Raw genomic sequence first — 26,389 nt, forward strand, 5'->3', positions numbered from 1 at the left:
CTCTCGATCTCCATTCCTCTCTCTCCTCTCTCCTCTTCCCCTCCCCACTGTCTCTCAATTCAATTCAAAGGGGCTTTATTAGCAAATTGCCAAAGTAAGTGAAATAAACCAACAAAAGTCAGAAGAAACAAAAACTTAGAAATTAACAGAAAACGTTTCACTCACAAAGGTTTATAAAAAATAAAAATAAAAAAAATAAAAAAAAGATTAGACATTTTAAGTGTTATATTATCAGCTACATACTGTGTTTTAGCAATGTGCAAATAGTTGTGGTGTAAATAGTAGGGAAAGATCAATATTGGTGGTATTTACAATGTTTGTGTTTCACTGGTCTGTCTCCCTTGCTCCTTATATCCCTCTGCCATCTGTTAACCGAGGCACAAACACCCAGGTGTGGTGCATTTGGCTAATGATATCTGACTGTTTTTACCCATCGTGTTAGGGCTGGGCGATATGGCCCACATATCATATGATATTTTTCACTTTTTTTTTTTATATAATATTTTCTGTTTTTCAATAATGAAAGTTCTAAATATGCTTAATGAGTAGTTATAAGTCATTTCAATAGGCCTTTCTTCATTCTGATTGTTTTATACGGTCCATTTTCTAAAATGTCTACATTTACCACACTTTTGGTATCATTTCCACACTGTGCCTCGCAGGGCTGCATGATATGGGCAAAAAGTATCGTCTTAGTTAATTGGTGAAATGTTGTGGAATTATGGAAATAGACTGATTCACCCTAATTCTATAGTTGGAATATAGTGGGCAGCACCTTGAATACATTGTTGTTTGACGTGACAATGAATGAATAAGCCAGGGAGGAATTATTGACCAGGGTAAGGAACCACAACTTGTTCAGAAAATACAAACTAGCGGGACAGTAAGATACACAAACTAGAAGTGTAATTATAGAAGGCTTGTGGAAAACAGCATTGTTTTTTTTTCTCACCAACATCTCATTGCATCTTTTTGACCGTGTAGACTGCAGAGTGAACGGCAAGTCAAGTGCTTGTGACTCCGTGGTCGAGCAAAATGCTCTCTCCTTGAGTGACGGGTGACGGGGGCTTGGTGTGGGAAACGGTACGCAGCAGAAGGGAGAAAGACGACTCAAGTAGATAACGAGTAAACTATAAAAAAATATAAAAAATAAATGACATTACACATGCTGAAGTTGCGTATCACATTTAACTAGTCAAACATTGAAATATCGTTATAGAAAGTAAAGTAAAAATACAAACTGGTCCGTGCTTCAATACCGGTATATAGTAAAGTACTGTATACAGCCCAGCCCAACATCATGTCCCGCTCTCTGACCTGTCTGTGTGTGTGTCTCTGAGTCACATTGACAGGACTGGTCCTGCCTCAGTCTCATCCTCCAGCCGTGCTACCAGGCATTCAGTTACTGTGTGTGTATTCCACCTCACTCCTACTCCCTTATTCCTGCACAGAGGAAACGACACGTGTCATATTCCCTCTACTTCTCTGTCAGCTTCCTCCCCATCTGTGGAATATTAATGCTGTGTTTTCTTGGGGAATAGTTAGAAGTTATCATGGGAACTATACAAACAGAAAAGCTTTGAACTATCCTGTTGTCTAGTCTACATCATCTATTTCCAGTGCTTGCATCATGGACACAGTGCCGGTACTGGGTACTGGCTATATGACTGTGTGTAGCTAGCTGTATGACTGTGTAGCTAGCTGTATGACTGTGTGAGTAGCTAGCTGTATGACTGTGTAGCTAGCTGTATGACTGTGTGTGTAGCTAGCTGTATGACTGTGTGCGTAGCTAGCTGTATGACTGTGTGTAGCTAGCTGTATGGCTGTGTGAGTAGCTAGCTGTATGGCTGTGTGAGTAGCTAGCTGTATGACTGTGTGAGTAGCTAGCTGTACGGCTGTGTGAGTAGCTAGCTGTATGACTGTGTGAGTAGCTAGCTGTATGGCTGTGTGAGTAGCTAGCTGTATGACTGTGTGAGTAGCTAGCTGTATGGCTGTGTGAGTAGCTAGCTGTATGACTGTGTGAGTAGCTAGCTGTATGGCTGTGTGAGTAGCTAGCTGTACGGCTGTGTGAGTAGCTAGCTGTACGGCTGTGTGAGTAGCTAGCTGTAAGGCTGTGTGAGTAGCTAGCTGTAAGGCTGTGTGAGTAGCTAGCTGTATGGCTGTGTGCGTAGCTAGCTGTATGACTGTGTGCGTAGCTAGCTGTATGACTGTGTGTGTAGCTAGCTGTATGACTGTGTTAGTAGCTAGCTGTATGGCTGTGTGAGTAGCTAGCTGTACGGCTGTGTGAGTAGCTAGCTGTACGGCTGTGTGAGTAGCTAGCTGTACGGCTGTGTGAGTAGCTAGCTGTACGGCTGTGTGAGTAGCTAGCTGTATGGCTGTGAGTAGCTAGCTGTATGGCTGTGAGTAGCTAGCTGTATGGCTGTGTGTAGCTAGCTGTACGGCTGTGTGAGTAGCTAGCTGTACGGCTGTGTGAGTAGCTAGCTGTACGGCTGTGTGAGTAGCTAGCTGTACGACTGTGTGTAGCTAGCTGTACGGCTGTGTGAGTAGCTAGCTGTACGGCTGTGTGAGTAGCTAGCTGTACGGCTGTGTGAGTAGCTAGCTGTATGACTGTGTGCGTCTGGTCTTGTCAAAAGTCCATATAAAATAATAAAAGATGTGTGAAGTAGTATAGTATTGAGAAGCGCCTCTGGGAATAAACGTGTGTGTGTGAGAGAGAAATAGTCTGGTACTGAGAAGCACCGCAGGGAACGAGAACAGGGAGTGAATGTCGAGACCAGTGATTGAACGCTGCATAGACCAGCCGAGGAGGAGAAGCAGCGATGGTGAGCTCTGAGAGTGTGCAACGTCGGCTGACAGGACTTATTAAAAAGCCAGCATGACATGTGGTTGTTACTATTTTCCAGGAAGTCTTCACAGGAACAAGAAGTCACACTGGGGTTATATGAAAGATGTGTCCTGTCTTGGCTGAGATTCATCTTTCAAGTTCTGATGCACTGTGTGATAGGAAGTGGTGTTCAAAAACACCTTGAATGTTCTCGGTGTTGAAACGTTCCATAACGGAAAACTGTGGAGTCTGACCAATGACAGTACACTAGTTCTTTGGCTTTGGTGAGAGTTTGTTTTAACGTGTCCTCTGTGTCTCTTCAGGGTGTCGCGTGCGGCTTCAGTGCTGTTGTCTGATCCGTGCTTTCAGCTGCACTCCATCCAGCACCTCCTGGGGGAAGGAGAGACCTCTCCGGCTGCAGCAGTGCTCCCCCAAACCCCCACAGTACACCCAGGAGACCCTGCTGCAGCCCCCGCAGAACGTAAACACTTCTCCCTGCACGCCTGTGAGTACATCTCTCTGGCTGGCTGTCTTTTTGTCCGTTGGTCTGTCTGTTACTTTTATCCGTCCGCCCGTCAGCTGGTTGTCAGAATTTTTATTTGAGATCTCTGTAAAGTTGTATAGAGTGTCTTCAGAAAGGATTCAGACCCCTTTGACTTTTTCCACATTTTGTTACGTTTCAGCCTTTTTTTCACTCATCAATCTACACACAATACCCTATAATGACAAAGCAAAAACTGAAATATATCACAAGTATTCAAATCCTTTACTCAATACTTTGTTGAAGCACCTTTTGCAGCGATTACAGCCTCAAGTCTTCTTGGGTATGATGCTACAAGCTCGGCACATCTGTATTTGGGGAGTTTCTCCCATTCTTTGTCAGGTTGGATGGGGAGCGTTGCTGCACAACTATTTTCAGGACTCTCTAGAGATGTTTTGGTTTGGTTTTGATGTTTTGGTTCAAGTCCAAGCTCTGGCTGTGCCACTTCAAGGACATTCAGAGACTTTTTCTGAAGCCACTCCTGTCTTGGCTGTGTGCTTAGGGTCGCTGTCCTGTTGGAAGGTGAATCTTCGCCCCAGTCTGAGCGCTCTGGAGCAGGTTTTCATCAAGGATCTCACTGTACTTTCCTCCTTTCATCTTTGCCTCGATCCTGTCTCCCATGAGAAGCAAGATTCTCTGGTCTGATGAAACCAGGATTCTACTCTTTGGCCTGAATGCAAAGTGTCACCTCAGGAGGAAACCAGGCACCATCCCTACTGTGAAGCATGGTGGTGGCAGCATCATGTTGTAGGGATGTTTTTCAGTGGCAGGGACAGGGAGACTAGTCAGGATCGAGGGAAAGATGAACGGAGCAAAGTACAGAGAGATTCTTGATGAAAACCTGCTCCAGAGTGGTCAGAACCTCAGACTGGGGCGAAGGTTCACCTTCCAACAGGACAACGACCCTAATCACACATCCAAGACAATGCAGGAGAGGAGGCCCCTCTCCCTCCCTAGATAATGGCTTTAAAGGCCCCTCTGCCTCCCTAGATAATGGCTTTAAAGGCCCCTCTGCCTCCCTAGATAATGGCTTTAAAGGCCCCTCTGCCTCCCTAGATAATGGCTTTAAAGGCCCCTCTCCCTCCCTAGATAATGGCTTTAAAGGCCCCTCTGCCTCCCTAGATAATGGCTTTAAAGGCCCCTCTGCCTCCCTAGATAAACCCCTAAACCCCTCAGCAGCATCCACATGTTGTTTACTTACTACACTAGAACATTGGGGCTCCCGATTAGCACAGCGGTCTAAGGCACTGCATCTCAGCACTACAGACCCTGGTTCAAATCTAGGCTGTATCAAATCCGGCCGTGATAGGGCGGCGTACAATTGGCCCAGCGTCGTGCAGGTTTGGCTTTGGGTAGGCCGTCATTGTAAATAAGAATTAGTTCTTAACTGACTTTTCTAGGTAAATAAAGGTGAAATTTAAAAAATAAACTTCTAAACTAATCACCAAGCCAATGACTAGTTGCTGTCAATCAGGACCTAATTTAAACTCTCCTCATCCTGGTCTTATGATTTAAACTCCGAGAGCAGTACAGTGTGCACCTCAGTCAGTAGACTATTCATCTCTTATGAAAATAAGCTCCTCTCAAACTCAGAGAGAGAGGTGAAATGAGAGGGACCCAGTACCCCCTCAGGGTCTTTTCAGAGTTTATTAGAGCGAGCGAATTTTAGAGGGAGGAAGTGTGCTCCACTAGGCTAGCAAAGCCATCTGACGTAATTGGATGGCTCATTTGTGTACTAGGTTCCGAGTGAGAGGGGGGAGAAGAAGAGCGACGGAGGGGAGAGAGAGAGCAGAGAAGAGAACATGATAAATGAGGTGGCTCACAGAAGTGTCTTGTAATTCTGTGAGGTCCCGGCGGTAACAGCTTGGGCTCCGGTGTTTTGAAGGGTAACGGAGAGGGCTCTCATCAGTACTGTGATGAGGTAGTGATTCTCTCTCTCTCTCTCCCCCTTCCCCCATTCCATCTTCATTATATCCTACCTCCATGGGGCAGGTGTTACATTAGCTGTATTAATCAGACCGTGTGTGAGTACCGAATGGCACCCTATTCCAAATATAGTATCTCAGGCTTTGGTCAAAAGTACTGCACTATATCGGCATTAGGGTGCTATTTGGGACGCACACACAGTGTGTGGAGGATGTATATGTCCCATGCCACTATGTTAGCTTGCTGCCAGTCAATGCCTGCCAATCTGAGGATTTTCTATTCAATTAAAGGCCTAGTGCAGTCAAAAACTCGATTTTGCTGTGTTTTACTGTATATATATTTCCACACTATGTCGTTGGAATAATACTGTGAAATTATATTTATTATAATAATTATTATAAAAATTATGATAATGACATTTTTAGTGTAAAATACTGTTTTGGTGCGATCGCGTTTTGGCCTGCCTTAGTTAATAGACCATTAAGAAAGGGTCCAACATTTCCTCATCTCCCACCCCTTCTAATGTGCCTATCCCCGATGCTCCTCCCTCTTTTTCCACTGCCCCACTACAAAGTTTCTCCCTGCAGGCGGTCACTGAGTCCGAGGTGATAAAGGAGCTCCTGAAACTGGTATAGATGGTTTAGACCATTTCCTATTTAAGATTACTGCCCCTATCATCGCCAAGCCTATCTCTGACCTTTTTAACCTTTCTCTCCTCTTTGGGGAGGTTCCCATTGCTTGGAAGGCAGCCAAGGTTTATCAAAAGTGTTGGAAAAACTTGTCAATAATCAACTAACTGGCTTTCTTGATGTCTATAGTATTCTCTGTGGTATGCAATCTGGTTTTCCGCAACCTTAAAGGTCAGTCAGTCAATCAATCAATCAAATGTTATTATAAAGCCCTTTTTACATCAGCCGATGTCACAAAGTGCTGTACAGAAACCCAGCCTTAAACCCCAAACAGCAAGCAATGCAGATGTAGAAGCACGGTGGCTTGGAAAACCTCCCTAGAAAAGCAGAGACCTGGAGAGGAACCAGGCTCTGAGGGGTGGCCAGTTCTCTTCTCTCTTCAGTTCTCTTCTGGAGAATATAACAGTACATGGCCAAGATGTTCAAACGTTCATAGATGACCAGCAGGGTCAAATAATAATCACAGTGGTTGTAGAGGGTGCAACAGGTCAGCACCTCAGGAGTAAATGTCAGTTGGCTTTAAATAGTCGAAAACAAGGGACAAGTCGAAAACAGCAGGTCCGGGAAAAGGTAGCACGTCCAGTGAACAGGTCAGGGTTCCATAGCCGCAGGCAGAACAGTTGAAACTGGAGCAGCAGCACAACCAGGTGGACTGGGGACAGCAAGGAGTCATCAGGGGAGGTAGTCCTGAGGCATGGTCCTAGGGCTCAGGTCCTCCGAGAAAAAAGAGAGAGAGAGAATTAGAGCGAGCATACTTAAATTCACACAGGACACCGGATAAGACAGGAGAAATACTCCAGATATAACAGACTGACACTAGCCCCCCCAACACAAACTATTGCAGCATAAATACTGGAGGCTGAGACAGGAGGGGTCAGGAGACACTGTGTCCCCATCCGACGAAACCCCTGGACAAGGCCAACCAGGCAGGATATAACCCCACCCACTTTTCCAAAGCACCGCCCCCACACCACTAGAGGGATATATTCAACCACCAACTTACTTCCCTGAGACAAGGCCGAGTATAGCCCACGAAGATCTCCCCCACGGCACGAACCCGAGCGGGGCTCAAAACCGGACAGGAAAATCACGTCAGTGACTCAACCCACTCAGGTGACGCACCCCTCCTAGGGACGGGATGGAAGAGCACCAGTAAGCCTGTGACTCAGCCCCCGTAATAAGGTTAGAGGCAAAGAATCCTGGTGGAGAGAGGGGAACCGGCCAGGCAGAGACAGCAAGGGTGGTTCGTCGCTCCAGTGCCTTTCCGTTCACCTTCACATCCCTGGGCCAGACAACACTCAATCATAGGACCTAATGAAGAGATGAGTCTTCAATAAAGACTTAAAGGTTGAGACCGATCTCACATGGATAGGCAGACCATTCCATAATAATGGAGCTCCTATAGGAGAAAGCCCTGCCTCCAGCTGTTTGCTTAGAAATTCTAGGGACAATAAGGAGGCCTGCGTCTTGTGACTATAGCGTATGTACGGCAGGATGGGTAGGAGCAAGCCCATGTAATGCTTTGTAGGTTAGCAGTAAAACCTTGAAATCAGCCCTTGCCCTAACAGGAAGCCAGGCTAGCATTGGAGTAATATGATAAAATTTTGGGGTTCTAGTCAAGATTCTATCAGCCGTGTTTAGCACTAACGTAAGTTTATTTAGTGCTTTATCTGGGTAGCCGGAAAGTAGAGCATTGCAGTAGTTTAATATAGAAGTGACAAAAGCATGGAATAACTTTTCTGCATCCTTTTTGGACAAAAAGTTTCAGATTTTTGCTACGATGTTACGAAGATGGAAAAAAGCTGTCCTTGAAACAGTCTTGATATGTTCGTCAAAAGAGAGATCAGGGTCCAGAGTAACGGCGAGGTCTTTCACAGTTTTATTTGAGACGACTGTACAACCGTCAAGATTAATTGTCAGATCCAACAGAAGATCTCTTTGTTTCTTGGGACCTAGAACAATCGTTTCTGTTTTGTCCGAGTTTACAAGTAGAAAATGTGTTGCCATCCACTTCCTTATGTCTGAAATACAGGCATCCAGGGAGAGCGATTTTGGGGCTTCACCATGTTTCATAGAAATGTACAGCTGTGTATCGTCCGCAAAGAGGTGAAAGTTAACATTATGTTTCCGAATGACATCACCAAGAGGTAAAATGTATAGTGAAAGCAATAGTGGTCCTAAAACGGAACCTTGAGGAACACCGAAATTTACAGTTGATTTGTCAGAGGACAAACCATCCACAGAGACAAATTGATATCTTTCCGACAGATAAGATCTAAACCAGGCCAGAACTTGTTCGTGTAGAACAATTTGGGTTTACAATCTCTCCAAAAGAATGTGGTGAACGATGGTGTCAAGCAGCACTAAGGTCTAGGAGCACGGGGACAGATGCAGAGCCTTGGTCTGACGCCATTAAAAGGTCATATACCAGCTTCACGAGTGCAGTCTCAGTGCTATGATGGGGTCTAAAAACAGACTGAAGTGTTTCGTATACATTGTTTGTCTTCAGGAAGGCAGTCAGTTGCTGTGCAACAGCTTTTTCTAAAAATGTTGAGAGGAATGGAAGATTCGATATAGGCCGATTTTAGTTTTTTAAATATTTTCTGGGTCAAGGTTTGGCTTTTTCAAGAGAGCCTTTATTACTGCCACTTTTAGTGAGTTCGGTACACATCCGGTGGATAGGGAGCCTTTTATTATATTCAACATAGGAGGGCCAAGCACAGGAAGCAGCTCTTTCAGTAGTTTAGTTGGAATAGGGTCCAGTATGCAGCTTGAAGGTTTAGAGGCCAAGACTATTTTCATCAATGTGTCAAGAGATATAGTTTTTTAAAAACCTGAGTGTCTCCCTTGATCCTAGGTCCTGGCAGTGTTGTACAGACTCAGGACAGCTGAGCTTTGGAGGAATACGCAGATTTAAAGAGGAGTCCGTAATTTGCTTTCTGATGATCATGATCTTTTCATCAAAGAAGTTCATGAATTTATCACTGCTGAATCCTCTCTTGGGGAATGCCGCTTTTTAGTTAGCTTTGCGACAGTATCAAAAATACATTTTGGATTATTCTTATTCTCCTCAATTAAGTTGGAAAAATAGGATGATCGAGCAGCAGTGAGGGCTCTTCGATACTGCATGGTACTGCTTTTTCAAGCTAGTCGGTAGACTTCCAGTTTGGTTTGGCTTCATTTCCATTACAATTTTCTGGAAGCTTGCTTCAGGGCTCGGGTATTTTCTGTATACCAGGGAGCTAGTTTCTTATGACAAATATTTTTGGTTTTTAGGAGTGCGACTGCATCTAGGGTATTACGGGAGGTTAAATGTAGTTCCTCAGGTGGTTAACCAATTTTTGTACTCTGACGTCCTTGGGTAGGTGGAGGGAGTCTGGTAGGACATCTACGAATCTTTGGGTTGTTCGGGAATTTATAGCATGGCTTTTGCTGATCCTTGGTTGGGGTCTGAGCAGATTATTTGTTGCGATTGCAAACGTAATAAAATGGTGGTCCGATAGTCCAGGATTATGAGGAAAAGCATTAAGATCCACAATATTTATTCCACGGGACAAAACTAGATTCAGAGTATGACTGTGGCAGTGAGTAGGTCCGGAGACATGTTGGATAAAACCCACTGTGTCGATGACGGCTCCGTAAGCCTTTTGGAGTGGGTCTGTGGACTTTTCCATGTGAATATTATCTGCCAAAACTACAAGGTCCGAAAGTAATTCAGGGAACTCAGTGAGGAATGCTGTATATGGCCCAGGAGGTCTGTAAACAGTAGCTATAAAAAGTGCAAAAGACGAAAACGAAGTCATTTGTTTTTGTAAATTGAAATTTGCTATTGCAACACCTCCTCCTTTGTGGATATTACAACCAGGAGGAGATTCCTCATTTAACACAGTCAATTCATCAGGCTTCAATTCAACCATGTCTGTCAGGCCAATCACATGAAGACTATGATCAGTTCATTGACTATGACTGCCTTGGAAGTGAGGGATCTACCATTAAGTAGCACTATTTTGAGATGTGAGATATCACAATCTCTTTCAATAATGGCAGGAATGGAGGTCTTTATTTTAGTGAGATTGCGAAGTGAATGCTGCCATGTTTAGTTTTGCCCAACCTAGATCGAGGCACAGACACGGTCTCAATGGGGATAGCTGAGCTGACTACACTGATTGTGCTAGTGGCAGACTCCACTAAACTGGCAGGCTGGCTAACAGCCTGCTGTCTGGCCTACACCCTATCTCATTGTGGAGCTAGAGCCCTGTCCATGTTCATAGATAAGATGAGAGCACCCCTCCAGCTAGGATGGATTCCGTCACTCCTCAGCAAGCCAGGTTTGGTCCTGTTTGTGGGTGAGTCCCGGAAAGAGGGCCAATTATTTACAAATTCTATCTTTTGGGAGGGGCATAAAACAGTTTTCAACCAGCGATTGAGTTGTGAGACTCTGCTGTAAAGCTCATCACTCCCCCTAACTGGGAGGGGGCCAGAGACAATTGCTCGATGCCGACACATCTTTCTAGCTGATTTACACGCTGAAGCTATGTTGCGCTTGGTGACCTCTGACTGTTTCATCCTAACATTGTTGGTGCCGACGTGGATAACGATATCCCTATAACTCTCTACACTCGCCAGTTTTAGCCTTAGCCAGCACCATCTTCAGATTAGCCTTAACGTCAGTAGCCCTGCCCCCTGGTAAACAGTGTATGATCGTTGGATTATTCTTTTTAAGTCTAATACTAATACTGCGGGTAATGGAGTCTCCAATGACTAGGGTTTTCAATTTGTTAGAGCTAATGGTGGGGGGCTTCGGCATCTCAGACCCCGTAACGGGTGGAGGAGAGACCAATGGAGGCTCGGCATCTCGTTGCTTAATGGGGAGAACCAGTTGAAAGTTTCTGTCGGCTGAATGAGCGACACCGGTTGAAAATGCCGTCAGCATTTCCTTCCAGAAGCCATGAGAAAGTTGTCCGGCTGCGGGGACTGTGTGAGGGGATTTATACTACTATCTGTACTTATTAGTGGCACAGACGTTGTTTCATCCTTTCCTACACTTTAATTACCCTTGCCTAACGATTGCGTCTGAAGCTGGGCTTGCAACACGGCTATCCTCACCATAAGGCGATCGTTCTCCTGTATATTATGAGTACAGCGACTGCAATTAGAAGGCATAATGTTAGTGTTACTACTTAGCTTCGGCTGGTGGAGGTCCTGTAGAACCAGGTCCAGATAAAGCGTCCAGGGTGAAAAAGTTGAATGAAAAAAGTAGAGCGAGGGGGGGGGGGGAAATTAAAAAGTAAAATTCTTAGCAATGTTGTGCTGCTATTTTTAATGACTTGGCCAAAGCTTTTGTTGCTGTAGACCATTCCATTCTTGTGGACTGGCTAAGGAGTATTGGTGTGTCTGAGGGGTCTTTGGCCTGGTTTGCTAACTACCTCTTTCAAAAAGTGCAGTGTATGTAGTCAAAACATCTGCTGTCTTATCCACTGTCTGTCACAAAAGGAGTACCCCAAGGCTCGGTCCTAGGCTCCACGCTCTTCTCAATTTACATTAACAACATAGCTCAAGCGGTAGGAAGCTCTCTCATCCGTTTGTTTGCAGATGATACGGTGTTATACTCAGCTGGCACCTCCCCGGATTTTGTGTTAAACGCTCTACAACAAAGCTTTCTTAGTGTCCAACAAGCTTTCTCTACCCTTAACCTTGTTCCGAACACCTCCAAAACAAAGGTCATGTCGTTTGGTAAGAAGAATGCCCCTCTCCCCACAGGTGTGATTACTGCCTCTGAGGGTTTAGAGCTTGAGATAGTCACATTATACAAGTACTTGGGACTATGGCTAGACGATACACTGTCCTTCTCATTACATATCAAAGCTGCAGGCTAAGGTTAAATCTATACCTGGTTTCCTCTATCGAAATCACTCCTCTTTCACCCCAGCTGCCAAACTAACCCTGATTCAGATGACCATCCTACCATGCTAGATTACGGAGATGTAATTTATAGATCGGCAGGTAAGGGCGCTCTCGAGCGGCAAGATGTTCTTTACCATTCGGCCATCAGATTTTCCACCAATGCTCCTCATAGGACACATCACTGCACTCTATACTCCTCTGTAAACTGGTCATCTCTGTATACCCGTCGCAAGACCCACTGGTTGATGCTTATATATTAAACCCTCTTAGGCATCACTCTCCACTATCTGAGATATCTACTGCAGCCCTCATCCTCCACATACAACACCCGTTCTGCCAGTCACATTCTGTTGAAGGTCCCCAAAGCACACACATCCCTGGGTTGCTCGTCTTTTCAGTTCGCTGCAGCTAGCGACGGGAACGAGCTGCAAGAAACACTCAAACTGGACAGTTTTATCTCCGTCTCTTCATTCAAAGACTCAATCATGGACACTCTTACTGACAGTTGTGGCTGCTTCGCGTGATGTATTGTTGTCTCTACCTTCTTGCCCTTTGTGCTGTTGTCTGTGCTCAATAATGTTTGTACCATGTTTTGTGCCGCTACCATGTTGTGCTGCTGCCATGTTGTGTTGGTACCATGTTGTTGTCATGTTGTGTTGCTACCATGCTGTGTTATGTGTTGCTGCCTTGCTATGTTGTTGTCTTAGGTCTCTCTTTTTGTCGTGTTGTTGTCTCTCTTGTTGTGATGTATGTTTTGTCCTATATTACATGTTTTATTTTAATCCCAGTCCCCGTCCCTGCAGGAGGCCTTTTGCCTTCTAGTAGGCCGTCATTGTAAATAAGAATTTGTTCTTAACTGTCTTACCTTGTTAAATAAAGGTAAAATAAAAATGTAAAAAAGCAAAATTCTTGCTTGAGAAATTGCTCTTGGCAAAGAAGCTATTTTATATATTTTTGACCATTTTAATTTAAAACAATCAGTTCTTAATTGTTACCCTTAATTCACATACAGAAAGTATTCATACCCCTTGACATATTCTACATTTTGTTTTTACAGCCTGAATTCAAAATTAATTAAAAATAATAATAATTCGCCCATCTACACACAACACACAAAGTGAAAACATGTTTTTTGAGATTTCAAATTTATTGAAAATGAAATACATAAATATCTCATTTACATAAGTATTCACACCCCTGAGTCAATACTTTGTAGAAGCACCTTTGGCAGCGATTACAGCTTTGAGTCGTCTTGGGTATGTCTGTATCAGCTTTGAGTCGTCTTGGGTATGTCTGTGTCAGCTTTGAGTCGTCTTGTATGTCTGTGTCAGCTTTGAGTCGTCTTGTATGTCTGTATCAGCTTTGAGTCGTCTTGGGTATGTGTATCAGCTTTGTGTCATCTTGGGTATGTCTGTATCAGCTTTGAGTCGTCTTGGCTATGTCTGTGTCAGCTTTGAGTCGTCTTGGGTATGTCTGTGTCAGCTTTGAGTCGTCTTGGGTATGTCTGTGTCAGCTTTGAGTCGTCTTGGGTATGTCTGTGTCAGCTTTGAGTCGTCTTGGGTATGTCTGTATCAGCTTTGAGTCGTCTTGGGTATGTCTGTGTCAGCTTTGAGTCGTCTTGGGTATGTCTGTGTCAGCTTTGAGTCGTCTTGGGTATGTCTGTGTCAGCTTTGAGTCGTCTTGTATGTCTGTGTCAGCTTTGAGTCGTCTTGGGTATGTGTGTCAGCTTTGAGTCGTCTTGGGTATGTCTGTATCAGCTTTGAGTCGTCTTGGGTATGTCTGTGTCAGCTTTGAGTCGTCTTGGGTATGTCTGTGTCAGCTTTGAGTCGTCTTGGCTATGTCTGTGTCAGCTTTGAGTCGTCTTGGGTATGTCTGTGTCAGCTTTGAGTCGTCTTGGGTATGTCTCTGTCAGCTTTGAGTCGTCTTGGGTATGTCTCTGTCAGCTTTGAGTCGTCTTGGGTATGTCTGTGCCAGCTTTGAGTCGTCTTGGGTATGTCTGTGTCAGCTTGGAGTCGTCTTGGGTATGTCTGTATCCGCTTGGAGTCGTCTTGGGTATGTCTCTGTCAGCTTTGAGTCGTCTTGGGTATGTCTCTGTCAGCTTTGAGTCGTCTTGGGTATGTCTCTGTCAGCTTTGAGTCGTCTTGTGTATGTCTGTGTCAGCTTGGAGTCGTCTTGGGTATGTCTGTGTCAGCTTTGCACGTCTGGATTTGGGGAATTTCTCCCATTCTTCCTTGCAGATTTTCTCCTTTTTTAAGTTAAACGGAGAGTGGCAGTGAACTGTTGGAATAGTCTAATAGCCTCCCGGGTGGCGCAGTGGTCTAGGGCACTGCATCGCAGTGCTAGCTGCGCCACCAGAGTCTCTGGGTTCGCGCCCAGGCTGGGCTGGGTTCGCGCCCAGGCTCTGTCGCAGCCGGCCGCAACCGGGAGGTCCGTGGGGCGACGCACAATTGGCATAGCGTCGTCCGGGTTAGGGAGGGTTTGGCCGGTAGGGATATCCTTGTCTCAGTATGTAAAATGTAATAAAATGTATGCACTCTACTGTAAGTCGCTCTGGATAAGACTGTCTGCTAAATGACTAAAATGTAAATGTAAAATGGAATACAAATCTTTGCCCCCAGTCTAAGGTCGTTTGCACGCTGAAGCAGGTTTTCATTAAGGATTTGCCTGTATTTGGCTCCATTCATTGTTCCCTCTATCCTTACCAGTCTCCCAGTCCCTGCTGCTTAAAATTATCCCCATAGCATGATGCTGCCACCATCATGCTTCACGGTAAGGATGGTGTGAAATGGGTGATGAGCTGTGCCTGGTTTACTCCACACATAGCACTTTGCATTCAGGCCGAAAGAGTTACATTTTCTCACTCATTAGAGCACAGAATATTTTTTGCCTTATTCTCAGAATCTTTCACGCGCCTTTTTGCAAATGCACTCCTGTTGTGCTGTCGTGCCTTTTTCTCAGCTGTTTCTCAGCTGTCTAGCCACTCTCCCATAAAGCCCAGATTGATGAAGTGCTATAGAGACTGTTGTCCTTCTGGCAGGTTCTCCCATTTCAGCCCTGTGACTGTAGTTCTGTCAGGGGTCATTGGGTTCTTGGTCACCTCCCTGACCAAGGTCCTTCTTGCCTAGTCGCTCAGTTTGGTTGGACGGCCAGCTCTAGGCAGTCTGGGTAGTCTGGGTATTTCCAAATTATGGAGAACACCGTGCTCTTGGAAACGTTCAACACTCTAGAAATTGTTTCATATCCTTCCCCAGACATGCCTCATCACAATTATATATTGTAGATCTTTGGGGCAGTTCCTTGGACAATAGTTTCTGCTCTGACGTGCACTGTCAACTATGGGACCTTATATAGACAGGTGTTTTTTTCTAAATAATGTCCAAACAATTTAATTGCCCACAGGTGGAATCCAGTCAAGTTGTAGTGGCATCTTAAGAAAATTGGATTCAGCTGAGCTCAATATGGAGTGGCATAGCAAAAAGGGTGTGAATATTAATATGTAAGATATTTCTGTATTTCATTTTCAATAAATGGGTTATTTTACGTAGATGGGTGAGGGGGAAAAAATTATCTATAGAATGCATTTTGAATTCAGGATGTAACCTAACAAAATATGGATTAAGTCAAAGGGTATGAATACTTTCTGAAGAATGTGGATCTGAGTGACCCAGAGATGCAAATTCTTGCCCTACTCCCCAACCCTTCAGAAACCTGCCTATATATATATAGATATATATATACACTGCTCAAAAAAATAAAGGGAACACTTAAACAACACAATGTAACTCCAAGTCAATCACACTTCTATGAAATCAAACTGTCCAATTAGGAAGCAACACTGATTGACAATAAATGTCACATGCTGTTGTGCAAATGGAATAGACAAAAGGTGGAAATTATAGGCAATTAGCAAGACACCCCCAAAAAAGGAGTGATTCTGCAGGTGGTGACCACAGACCACTTCTCAGTTCCTATGCTTCCTGGCTGATGTTTTGGTCACTTTTGAATGCTGGCGGTGCTCTCACTCTAGTGGTAGCATGAGACGGAGTCTACAACCCACACAAGTGGCTCAGGTAGTGCAGTTCATCCAGGATGGCACATCAATGCGAGCTGTGGCAAAAAGGTTTGCTGTGTCTGTCAGCGTAGTGTCCAGAGCATGGAGGCGCTACCAGGAGACAGGCCAGTACATCAGGAGACGTGGAGGAGGCCGTAGGAGGGCAACAACCCAGCAGCAGGACCGCTACCTCCGCCTTTGTGCAAGGAGGTGCACAGCCAGCGCCCTGCAAAATGACCTCCAGCAGGCCACAAATGTGCATGTGTCAGCATATGGTCTCACAAGGGGTCTGAGGATCTCATCTCGGTACCTAATGGCAGTCAGGCTACCTCTGGCGAGCCCATGGAGGGCTGTGCGGCCCCACAAAGAAATGCCACCACACACCATGACTGACCCACCGCCAAACCGGTCATGCTGGAGGATGTTGCAGGCAGCAGAACGTTCTCCACGGCGTCTCCAGACTCTGTCACGTCTGTCACATGTGCTCATGTCCTCAGTGTGAACCTGCTTTCATCTGTGAAGAGCACAGGGCGCCAGTGGCGAATTTGCCAATCTTGGTGTTCTCTGGCAAATGCCAAACGTCCTGCACGGTGTTGGGCTGTAAGCACAACCCCCACCTGTGGACGTCGGGCCCTCATACCACCCTCATGGAGTCTGACCGTTTGAGCAGACACATGCACATTTGTGGCCTGCTGGAGGTCATTTTGCAGGGCGCTGGCAGTGCACCTCCTTGCACAAAGGCGGAGGTAGCGGTCCTGCTGCTGGGTTGTTGCCCTCCTACGGCCTCCTCCACGTCTCCTGATGTACTGGCCTGTCTCCTGGTAGCGCCTCCATGCTCTGGACACTACGCTGACAGACACAGCAAACCTTTTTGCCACAGCTCGCATTGATGTGCCATCCTGGATGAACTGCACTACCTGAGCCACTTGTGTGGGTTGTAGACTCCGTCTCATGCTACCACTAGAGTGAGAGCACCGCCAGCATTCAAAAGTGACCAAAACATCAGCCAGGAAGCATAGGAACTGAGAAGTGGTCTGTGGTCACCACCTGCAGAATCACTCCTTTATTGGGGGTGTCTTGCTAATTGCCTATAATTTCCACCTTTTGTCTATTCCATTTGCACAACAGCATGTGAAATTTATTGTCAATCAGTGTTGCTTCCTAATTGGACAGTTTGATTTCACAGAAGTGTGATTGACTTGGAGTTACATTGTGTTGTTTAAGTGTTCCCTTTATTTTTTTGAGCAGTGTATATTCTTCCTCTGTGTCTTGCTATGTTCCACCTAAATGCACTGTGGCAAGGACATGGCCAAGTTCACAAACAGAGAGGGTGAGGAGAGGGAGGGGAGGAAGAGGAGAGGGTTAGTGGCAGGAGGCATCGCCTCTGTCCCATCAGCTGCTGCTGCTAACACGGGTTATTTTCATCAGCACCCCCCACCTCCCCCTTCTCTCTCCCTTCCTCTCTCCTTACCCCCCTCTCATTTGTTTGTAAAAACAGTCCTTGTGGCTCTGCTTTCTCACTGGGCTTGGCTCTCGGGTTGGGCCTGTCTCTGGGCTCTAGGGTTGGCTCTGGGCTTGGTTCTAGGGGTTACGGTTGGCTCTGAGACCACAACAAATTATTCTAATAGTACAGTTAAAAATGGATGATGATGATGGTGGAACCACAAATTAATAATACACTGAGGAATTCTTCAAATTCTCTAGGTTGAAAAAATATTGATTTTATGAATGATGATGATGATAATAGTAGAATTTGCCGAACGAAGACCATGTTTATTGTTCAGTCATGTGCTGAACTGAAGGACAGGTTCCTGCCTCTCTCCAAGGGTATCGGAGCTGTGAAGACAGTCGACCAGCCAGGCGGACAGTAATACATTATAGATGAGCGTCTCAGATGGTACGCAGCATTAAACACACAGCAGCCACTAGAAGAAAGAAGAGGAGAGGAGGCTGATGGACATTTATCCACTTCAAACATGTTTAAATATCTCCATCTCTCTCAATGACCATGCTGCCAGTCAGGACTCTACTCCTCCTCCTTCTGTTCCTCCTGCCCCCCCTCCTCCTGTCCCCCCTTCTCCTGTCCCTCCTCTTCCTCCTGTTCCTCCTCCTGTCCCCCTCTTCCTCCTGTCCCCCCTCCTCCTCCTGCCCCCCCCTCCTCCTCCTGTTCCTCCTCCTGTCCCCCTCCTCCTACTGTCCCCCCTCCTCCTCCTGTCCCCCCTCCTCCTGTTCCTCCTCCTGTTCCCCCTCCTCCTCCTGTTCCCCCTCCTCCTCCTGTTCCCCCTCCTCCTCCTCCTCCTCCTGTTCCTCCTCCTCCTGTTCCCCCTCCTCCTGTTCCTCCTCCTCTTCCCCCTCCTCCTCCTCCTGTCCCCCTCCTCTCCCCATTCCTCCTCCTGTCCTCCTCCTCCTCCTGTCCCCCCTCCTCCTCCTGTCCTCCTCCTCCTCCTCTTCCCCCTCCTGATCCCCCTCCTCCTGTCCCTCCTCCTGTTCCTCCTCCTCTTGTCCCTCTTCCTGTCTCTCCTCTTGTCCCTCTTCCTGTCTCTCCTCTTGTCCCTCTTCCTGTCCCTCCTCCTCCTGTCCCCCCTCCTCCTGCTGTTCCTCCTCCTCCTGTCCCTCCTCCTGTCCCCCCCTTTTGTCCCTACTACTCCTCCTGTTCTTCCTCCTGTCTCTCCTCCTGTCCCTCCTCCTTTTCCTCCTCTTCCTGTCCCCCCTCCTTCTGTCCCTCCTCCTGTCCCCTCTCCTCCTGTTCCTCCTCCTCCTGTGCCTCCTCCTGTCCCCCCTCCTCCTCCTGTCCCCCCTTTTGTCCCTCTTCCTGTCCCCCCTCCTCCTCCTGTCCCCCCTTTTGTCCCTCCTCCTGTTCCTCCTCCTGTCCCTCCTCTTCCTGTCCCTCCTCCTCCTGTCCCCCCTCCTCCTGTCCCCCCTCCTCCTCATGTTCCTCCTCCTGTTCCTCCTCCTCAAATAAAATACAATTTTATGGTCACATACACATGGTTAGCAGATGTTAATGCGAGTGTAGCGAAATGCTTGTGCTTCTAGTTCTGACAGTGCAGTAATATCTAACAAGTAATCTAACAAATTCACAACGACTACCTTAAACACACAAATCTAAAGGGATGGAATAAGAATATGTACATATAAATATATGGATGAGCGATGGCCGTGCGGCATAGGCAAGATGCTGTAGATGGTATAGAATACAGTATATACATATGAGATGAGTAATGTAGGATATGTAGACATTATTAAAGTGGCGTTATTTAAAGTGACTAGTGATGCCTTTTATTAAATCCATTTATTAAAGTGGCATGAGATTTGAGTCTGTATGTTGGCAGCAGCCACTCTGTTAGTGATGGCTATTTTACAGTCTGATGGCCTTGAGAGAGAATGTGTTTTTCAGTCCTCCTCCTGTCCCTCCTCCTCCTGTCCCTCCTCCTCCTGTCCCCCCTCCTCCTGTCCCTCCTCCTCCTGTCCCTCCTCCTCCTGTCCCTCCTCCTCCTGTCCCTCCTCCTGTCCCTCTTTTCCCTCCTCCTGTCCCTCCTCCTGTCCCTCTTTTCCCTCCTCCTGTCCCTCCTCTTCCTGTCCCTCCTCTTTTCCCTCCTCCTGTCCCTCCTCTTCCTGTCCCTCCTCTTTTCCCTCTTCCTGTCCCTCCTCTTTTCCCTCCTCCTCCTCCTGTCCCTCCTCTTTTCCCTCCTCCTCCTCCTGTCCCTCCTCCTCCTCTTTGCCTTTTGAGTAAGTTCCCATAAATATTCCAATATAAGTATTAGAGGTCGACCGAATAATTAGGGCCGATTTCAAGTTTTCATAACAATCGGTAATAGGTATTTTTGTATTCCAATTATTACCGATTACATTGCAATCCACGAGGAGACTGCGTGGCAGGCTGACCACCTGTTACCCGAGTGCAGCGTCAAAAGGACCTTGTGGCTGCAATGAGCCAATGTAAGTTGCTAGCTAGCATTAAACTTATCTTATAAAAAACAATACATCTTAACATAATCACTAGTTAACTACACATGGTTGATGATATTACTAGTTTAACTAGCTTGTCCTGCGTTGCATATAATCAATGCAGTGCCTGTTAATTTATCATCGACTCACAGCCTACTTCGCCAAACGGGTGATGATTTAACAAAAGTGCATTCGCGTCAGGGTATATGCAACAGTTTGGGCCGCCTGGCTCGTTGCGAACTGTGTGAAGACCATTTCTTCCTAATAAAGACCGTAATTAATTTGTTAGAATTGTACATAATTATGACATAACATTGAAGGTTGTGCAATGTAACAGCAATATTTAGACTTAAGGTTGCCACCCGTTCGATAAAATACATAACGGTTCCGTATTTCACGTTTTGTTTTCGAAATTATAGTTTCCGGATTTGACCGTATTAATGACCTAAGGCTCGTATTTCTGTGTGTTTTTATTATAATTAAGTCTATGATTTGATAGAGCAGTCTGAGCGGTGGTAGGCTCGTAAGCATTCATTCAAGCAGGATGAGAGGAGAGCTGTTCTCTTGAGCTGGGGATTCAGATGGAACGATTCAGGAGGAGAGCTGTTCTCTTGAGCTGGGGATTCAGACTAAACGATTCAGGAGGAGAGAAGAGTTGTTCTCTTGAGCTGGGGATTCAGACGGAACGATTCAGGAGGAGAGGAGAGTTGTTCTCTTGAGCTGGGGATTCAGACGGAACGATTCAGGAGGAGAGGAGAGTTGTTCTCTTGAGCTGGGGATTCAGACTAAACGATTCAGGAGGAGAGAAGAGTTGTTCTCTTGAGCTGGGGATTCAGACGGAACGATTCAGGAGGAGAGCTGGGGCATGGGATGTTGCTCTCTTGAATGATGCGTGTGTTAGATGTTTAATCTTTGAGAGATTTTACTATTTTGTATTTAAGAAAAATTTGTTATCTTTGTTTAATATCTCTGTTTACTGTGTAAAATGAGTGATGTAATGTGTCGTTCCCCAACTAACTCCATCTAACTGTAATCTGTGTCGTTCCCCAACTGTAACTCCATCTAACTGTAATCTGTGTCGTTCCCCAACTAACTCCATCTAACTGTAATCTGTGTCGTTCCCCAACTAACTCCATCTAACTGTAAACTGTGTCGTTCCCCAACTAACTCCATCTAACTGTAATCTGTGTCGTTCCCCAACTAACTCCATCTAACTGTAATCTGTGTCGTTCCCCAACTAACTCCATCTAACTGTAATCTGTGTCGTTCCCCAACTGTAACTCCATCTAACTGTAATCTGTGTCGTTCCCCAACTAACTCCATCTAACTGTAATCTGTGTCGTTCCCCAACTGTAACTCCATCTAACTGTAATCTGTGTCGTTCCCCAACTGTAACTCCATCTAACTGTAATCTGTGTCGTTCCCCAACTAACTCCATCTAACTGTAATCTGTGTCGTTCCCCAACTGTAACTCCATCTAACTGTAAGCTGTGTCGTTCCCCAACTGTAACTCCATCTAACTGTAATCTGTGTCGTTCCCCAACTAACTCCATCTAACTGTAATCTGTGTCGTTCCCCAATTGTAACTCCATCTAACTGTAATCTGTGTCGTTCCCCAACTGTAACTCCATCTAACTGTAATCTGTGTCGTTCCCCAACTAACTCCATCTAACTGTAATCAGTGTCGTTCCCCAACTAACTCCATCTAACTGTAAGCTGTGTCGTTCCCCAATTGTAACTCCATCTAACTGTAATCTGTGTCGTTCCCCAACTAACTCCATCTAACTGTAATCTGTGTCGTTCCCCAACTAACTCCATCTAACTGTAATCTGTGTCGTTCCCCAACTGTAACTCCATCTAACTGTAATCTGTGTCGTTCCCCAACTAACTCCATCTAACTGTAAACTGTGTCGTTCCCCAACTAACTCCATCTAACTGTAATCTGTGTCGTTCCCCAACTAACTCCATCTAACTGTAATCTGTGTCGTTCCCCAACTGTAACTCCATCTAACTGTAATCTGTGTCGTTCCCCAACTAACTCCATCTAACTGTAATCTGTGTCGTTCCCCAACTAACTCCATCTAACTGTAAACTGTGTCGTTCCCCAACTAACTCCATCTAACTGTAAACTGTGTCGTTCCCCAACTAACTCCATCTAACTGTAATCTGTGTCGTTCCCCAACTGTAACTCCATCTAACTGTAATCTGTGTCGTTCCCCAACTAACTCCATCTAACTGTAATCTGTGTCGTTCCCCAACTGTAACTCCATCTAACTGTAATCTGTGTCGTTCCCCAACTGTAACTCCATCTAACTGTAAGCTGTGTCGTTCCCCAACTGTAACTCCATCTAACTGTAAGCTGTGTCGTTCCCCAACTGTAACTCCATCTAACTGTAATCTGTGTCGTTCCCCAACTAACTCCATCTAACTGTAATCTGTGTCGTTCCCCAATTGTAACTCCATCTAACTGTAATCTGTGTCGTTCCCCAACTGTAACTCCATCTAACTGTAATCTGTGTCGTTCCCCAACTAACTCCATCTAACTGTAATCTGTGTCGTTCCCCAACTGTAACTCCATCTAACTGTAAGCTGTGTCGTTCCCCAACTGTAACTCCATCTAACTGTAATCTGTGTCGTTCCCCAACTAACTCCATCTAACTGTAATCTGTGTCGTTCCCCAATTGTAACTCCATCTAACTGTAATCTGTGTCGTTCCCCAACTGTAACTCCATCTAACTGTAATCTGTGTCGTTCCCCAACTAACTCCATCTAACTGTAATCAGTGTCGTTCCCCAACTAACTCCATCTAACTGTAAGCTGTGTTGTTCCCCAATTGTAACTCCATCTAACTGTAATCTGTGTCGTTCCCCAACTAACTCCATCTAACTGTAATCTGTGTCGTTCCCCAACTAACTCCATCTAACTGTAATCTGTGTCGTTCCCCAACTGTAACTCCATCTAACTGTAATCTGTGTCGTTCCCCAACTAACTCCATCTAACTGTAAACTGTGTCGTTCCCCAACTAACTCCATCTAACTGTAATCTGTGTCGTTCCCCAACTAACTCCATCTAACTGTAATCTGTGTCGTTCCCCAACTGTAACTCCATCTAACTGTAATCTGTGTCGTTCCCCAACTAACTCCATCTAACTGTAATCTGTGTCGTTCCCCAACTAACTCCATCTAACTGTAAACTGTGTCGTTCCCCAACTAACTCCATCTAACTGTAAACTGTGTCGTTCCCCAACTAACTCCATCTAACTGTAATCTGTGTCGTTCCCCAACTGTAACTCCATCTAACTGTAATCTGTGTCGTTCCCCAACTAACTCCATCTAACTGTAATCTGTGTCGTTCCCCAACTAACTCCATCTAACTGTAATCTGTGTCGTTCCCCAACTAACTCCATCTAACTGTAATCTGTGTCGTTCCCCAACTGTAACTCCATCTAACTGTAAGCTGTGTCGTTCCCCAACTGTAACTCCATCTAACTGTAAGCTGTGTCGTTCCCCAACTGTAACTCCATCTAACTGTAATCTGTGTCGTTCCCCAACTAACTCCATCTAACTGTAAGCTGTGTCGTTCCCCAACTGTAACTCCATCTAACTGTAAGCTGTGTCGTTCCCCAACTGTAACTCCATCTAACTGTAAGCTGTGTCGTTCCCCAACTAACTCCATCTAACTGTAAGCTGTGTCGTTCCCCAACTGTAACTCCATCTAACTGTAATCTGTGTCGTTCCCCAACTAACTCCATCTAACTGTAATCTGTGTCGTTCCCCAACTAACTCCATCTAACTGTAATCTGTGTCGTTCCCCAACTAACTCCATCTAACTGTAATCTGTGTCGTTCCCCAACTAACTCCATCTAACTGTAATCTGTGTCGTTCCCCAACTGTAACTCCATCTAACTGTAATCTGTGTCGTTCCCCAACTGTAACTCCATCTAACTGTAAGCTGTGTCGTTTCCTAACTGTAAGCTGTGTCGTTTCCTAACTGTAAGCTGTGTCGTTTACTAACTGTAAGCTGTGTCGTTTCCTAACTGTAAGCTGTGTCGTTCCCCAACTAACTCCATCTAACTGTAATCTGTGTCGTTTCCTAACTGTAAGCTGTGTCGTTTCCTAACTGTAAGCTGTGTCGTTTCCTAACTGTAAGCTGTGTCGTTTCCTAACTGTAAGCTGTGTCGTTTCCTAACTGTAAGCTGTGGCATTTCCTAACTGTAAGCTGTGTCGTTCCCCATGCAGACACAGACTACATCCACGAGGAGGAAGAGCAGAAGGTGGAACAGATGTTAGCCTTCCTGACTATAGAGTCCAAGCAGGCCGCAGCCAGTACAGCAGTGAGTATATTATACTACAATATACTACACTATACTACACTCTAGTACCTTCCTGACTATAGAGTCCAAGCAGGCCGCAGCCAGTACAGCAGTGAGTATATTATACTACACTATACCACACTATACTACAATATACTACACGCTAGTACCTTCCTGACTATAGAGTCCAAGCAGGCCGCAGCCAGTACAGCAGTGAGTATATTATACTACACTATACTACACTCTAGTACCTTCCTGACTATAGAGTCAAAGCAGACCGCAGCCAGTACTGCAGTTGGTATATTATACTGAGCTATACTACAATATACTACGCTATACTACACTCTAGTACCTTCCTGACTATAGAGTCAAAGCAGGCCGCAGCCAGTACAGCAGTGGGTATATTATACTGAGCTATACTACAATATACTACACTACACTTTACTATACTCTCTCTCACTACACACTACTCTCTCTCGCTGTCTCTCTCCTCTCTCTCGATGTCTCTCTCCTCTCTCGATGTCTCTCTCCTCTCTCTCGATGTCTCTCTCCTCTCTCGATGTCTCTCTCCTCTCTCTCGATGTCTCTCTCCTCTCTCTCGATGTCTCTCTCCTCTCTCTCTCTCTCTATTGTGGTCTCGTTGTAATGGAATGGGTGTGGAATGGACTCCATCTCTCTCTTTCGTTCTCTCTCTTTCGTTCTCTCTCTCTCTCTCTCTCTCTCTCTCTCTCTCTCTCTCTCTCTCTCTCTCTCTCTCTCTCTCTGCTTTTCTCAACTGTGGTCTCGTTGTAATGGAATTGGTGTGGATTCCTCTTCTCTTGCCCTTTTGGTCTGTCCTCGTCCTCCTCTCTGGAGTTCCCATTGAGGACAACTCACTCAGAGTGCTGCTGCATTAGTCAGGAGAAAACAGTAAACATTCCCCTTCTCTCCCTCCTCCTCCTCTTCAGTGGGAAATATGATACGCTATGCTTTTCCCTAATGCATGCCAGATTCTGAGACGGACAGATGGAGGGAGGTCTTCAGTTCTTTGTTTGAAGTTGAAAGTTAAATGCGGTAAATGATCCTTTATATACAGTTGATTTTTTATTTAACCTTTTATTTCACTAGGCAAATCAGTTAAGAACAAATTCTTATTTGCAATGACGGCCTACCAGAGAACGAACAGTGGGTTAACTGCCTTGTTCAGGGGCAGAACGACAGATTTTTTTACCTTGTCAGCTCGGGGATTCGATCCAGCAACCTTTCGGTTACTGGCCCAACGCGCTAAACACTAGGCTACGTGCCGCCCCCACAATTCTAAAGTGGTGCTAAGGTCTGATAAAGGATACCGTAGAAGTGCAGTTCTATTGTCCCTTTGGTTGAATGGAATGAACCTCTGTCTTCATTGAAAACAATCAAAATGAAAGTCGCTGCATCTTTGAAAAGCTTAACCTTTTTGCAGGTTGACGGAGACCACTTTGTCTGTCTGTCTGACCACTGACTCAGTCAGTTTAAGGCAAATGTTCTTCATAGCTTTGTTTCAAGTCCAAAGTCATATGCACTTAACGTACAGTTCACTCGGTTCATTTATGATGTGAAGTGGCACTGAGGTCTGATGAAGGACGTTCTAGAAGTATTATTTAGTTTATTATTTTGGCTGAAAGAACGGAGATCTTTAATCTCTGTTTTCATTGGAAGCAACAGTAATATGTCCACTGGCACACTGACTGGACACTGACTGGCACACTGACTGGCACACTGACTGGCACACTGACTGGCACACTGACTGGCACACTGACTGGCACACTGACTAGACACTGACTGGCACACTGACTAGACACTGACTAGACACTGACTGGCACACTGACTGGCACACTGACTGGCACACTGACTAGACACTGACTGGACACTGACTGGCACACTGACTAGACACTGACTAGACACTGACTGGCACACTGACTGGCACACTGACTGGCACACTGACTGGCACACTGACTAGACACTGACTAGACACTGACTGGACACTGACTGGCACACTGACTGGCACACTGACTAGACACTGACTGGCACACTGACTGGCACACTGACTAGACACTGACTAGACACTGACTGGCACACTGACTGGCACACTGACTGGCACACTGACTGGCACACTGACTGGCACACTGACTGGCACACTGACTGGCACACTGACTGGCACACTGACTGCACACTG

General features: G+C 45.6%; 1 protein-coding gene across 1 annotated transcript in view; it reads left to right on the plus strand.

Moving 5' to 3' along the window:
• LOC120065512 (E3 ubiquitin-protein ligase RNF123) overlaps positions 1-26,389 on the plus strand; it is a 283,067-nt gene that overhangs the window by 224,457 nt on the left and 32,221 nt on the right. Inside the window, exons 35-36 of the mRNA XM_039016569.1 lie at positions 3,148-3,329; positions 24,122-24,216. Of these exons, the coding sequence (XP_038872497.1) occupies positions 3,148-3,329; positions 24,122-24,216 (277 nt within the window). The remainder of the gene's footprint in view (positions 1-3,147; positions 3,330-24,121; positions 24,217-26,389) is intronic.

This window comes from Salvelinus namaycush, chromosome 20 (genome assembly GCF_016432855.1).
Source record: "Salvelinus namaycush isolate Seneca chromosome 20, SaNama_1.0, whole genome shotgun sequence".
Taxonomy (NCBI): domain Eukaryota; kingdom Metazoa; phylum Chordata; class Actinopteri; order Salmoniformes; family Salmonidae; genus Salvelinus; species Salvelinus namaycush.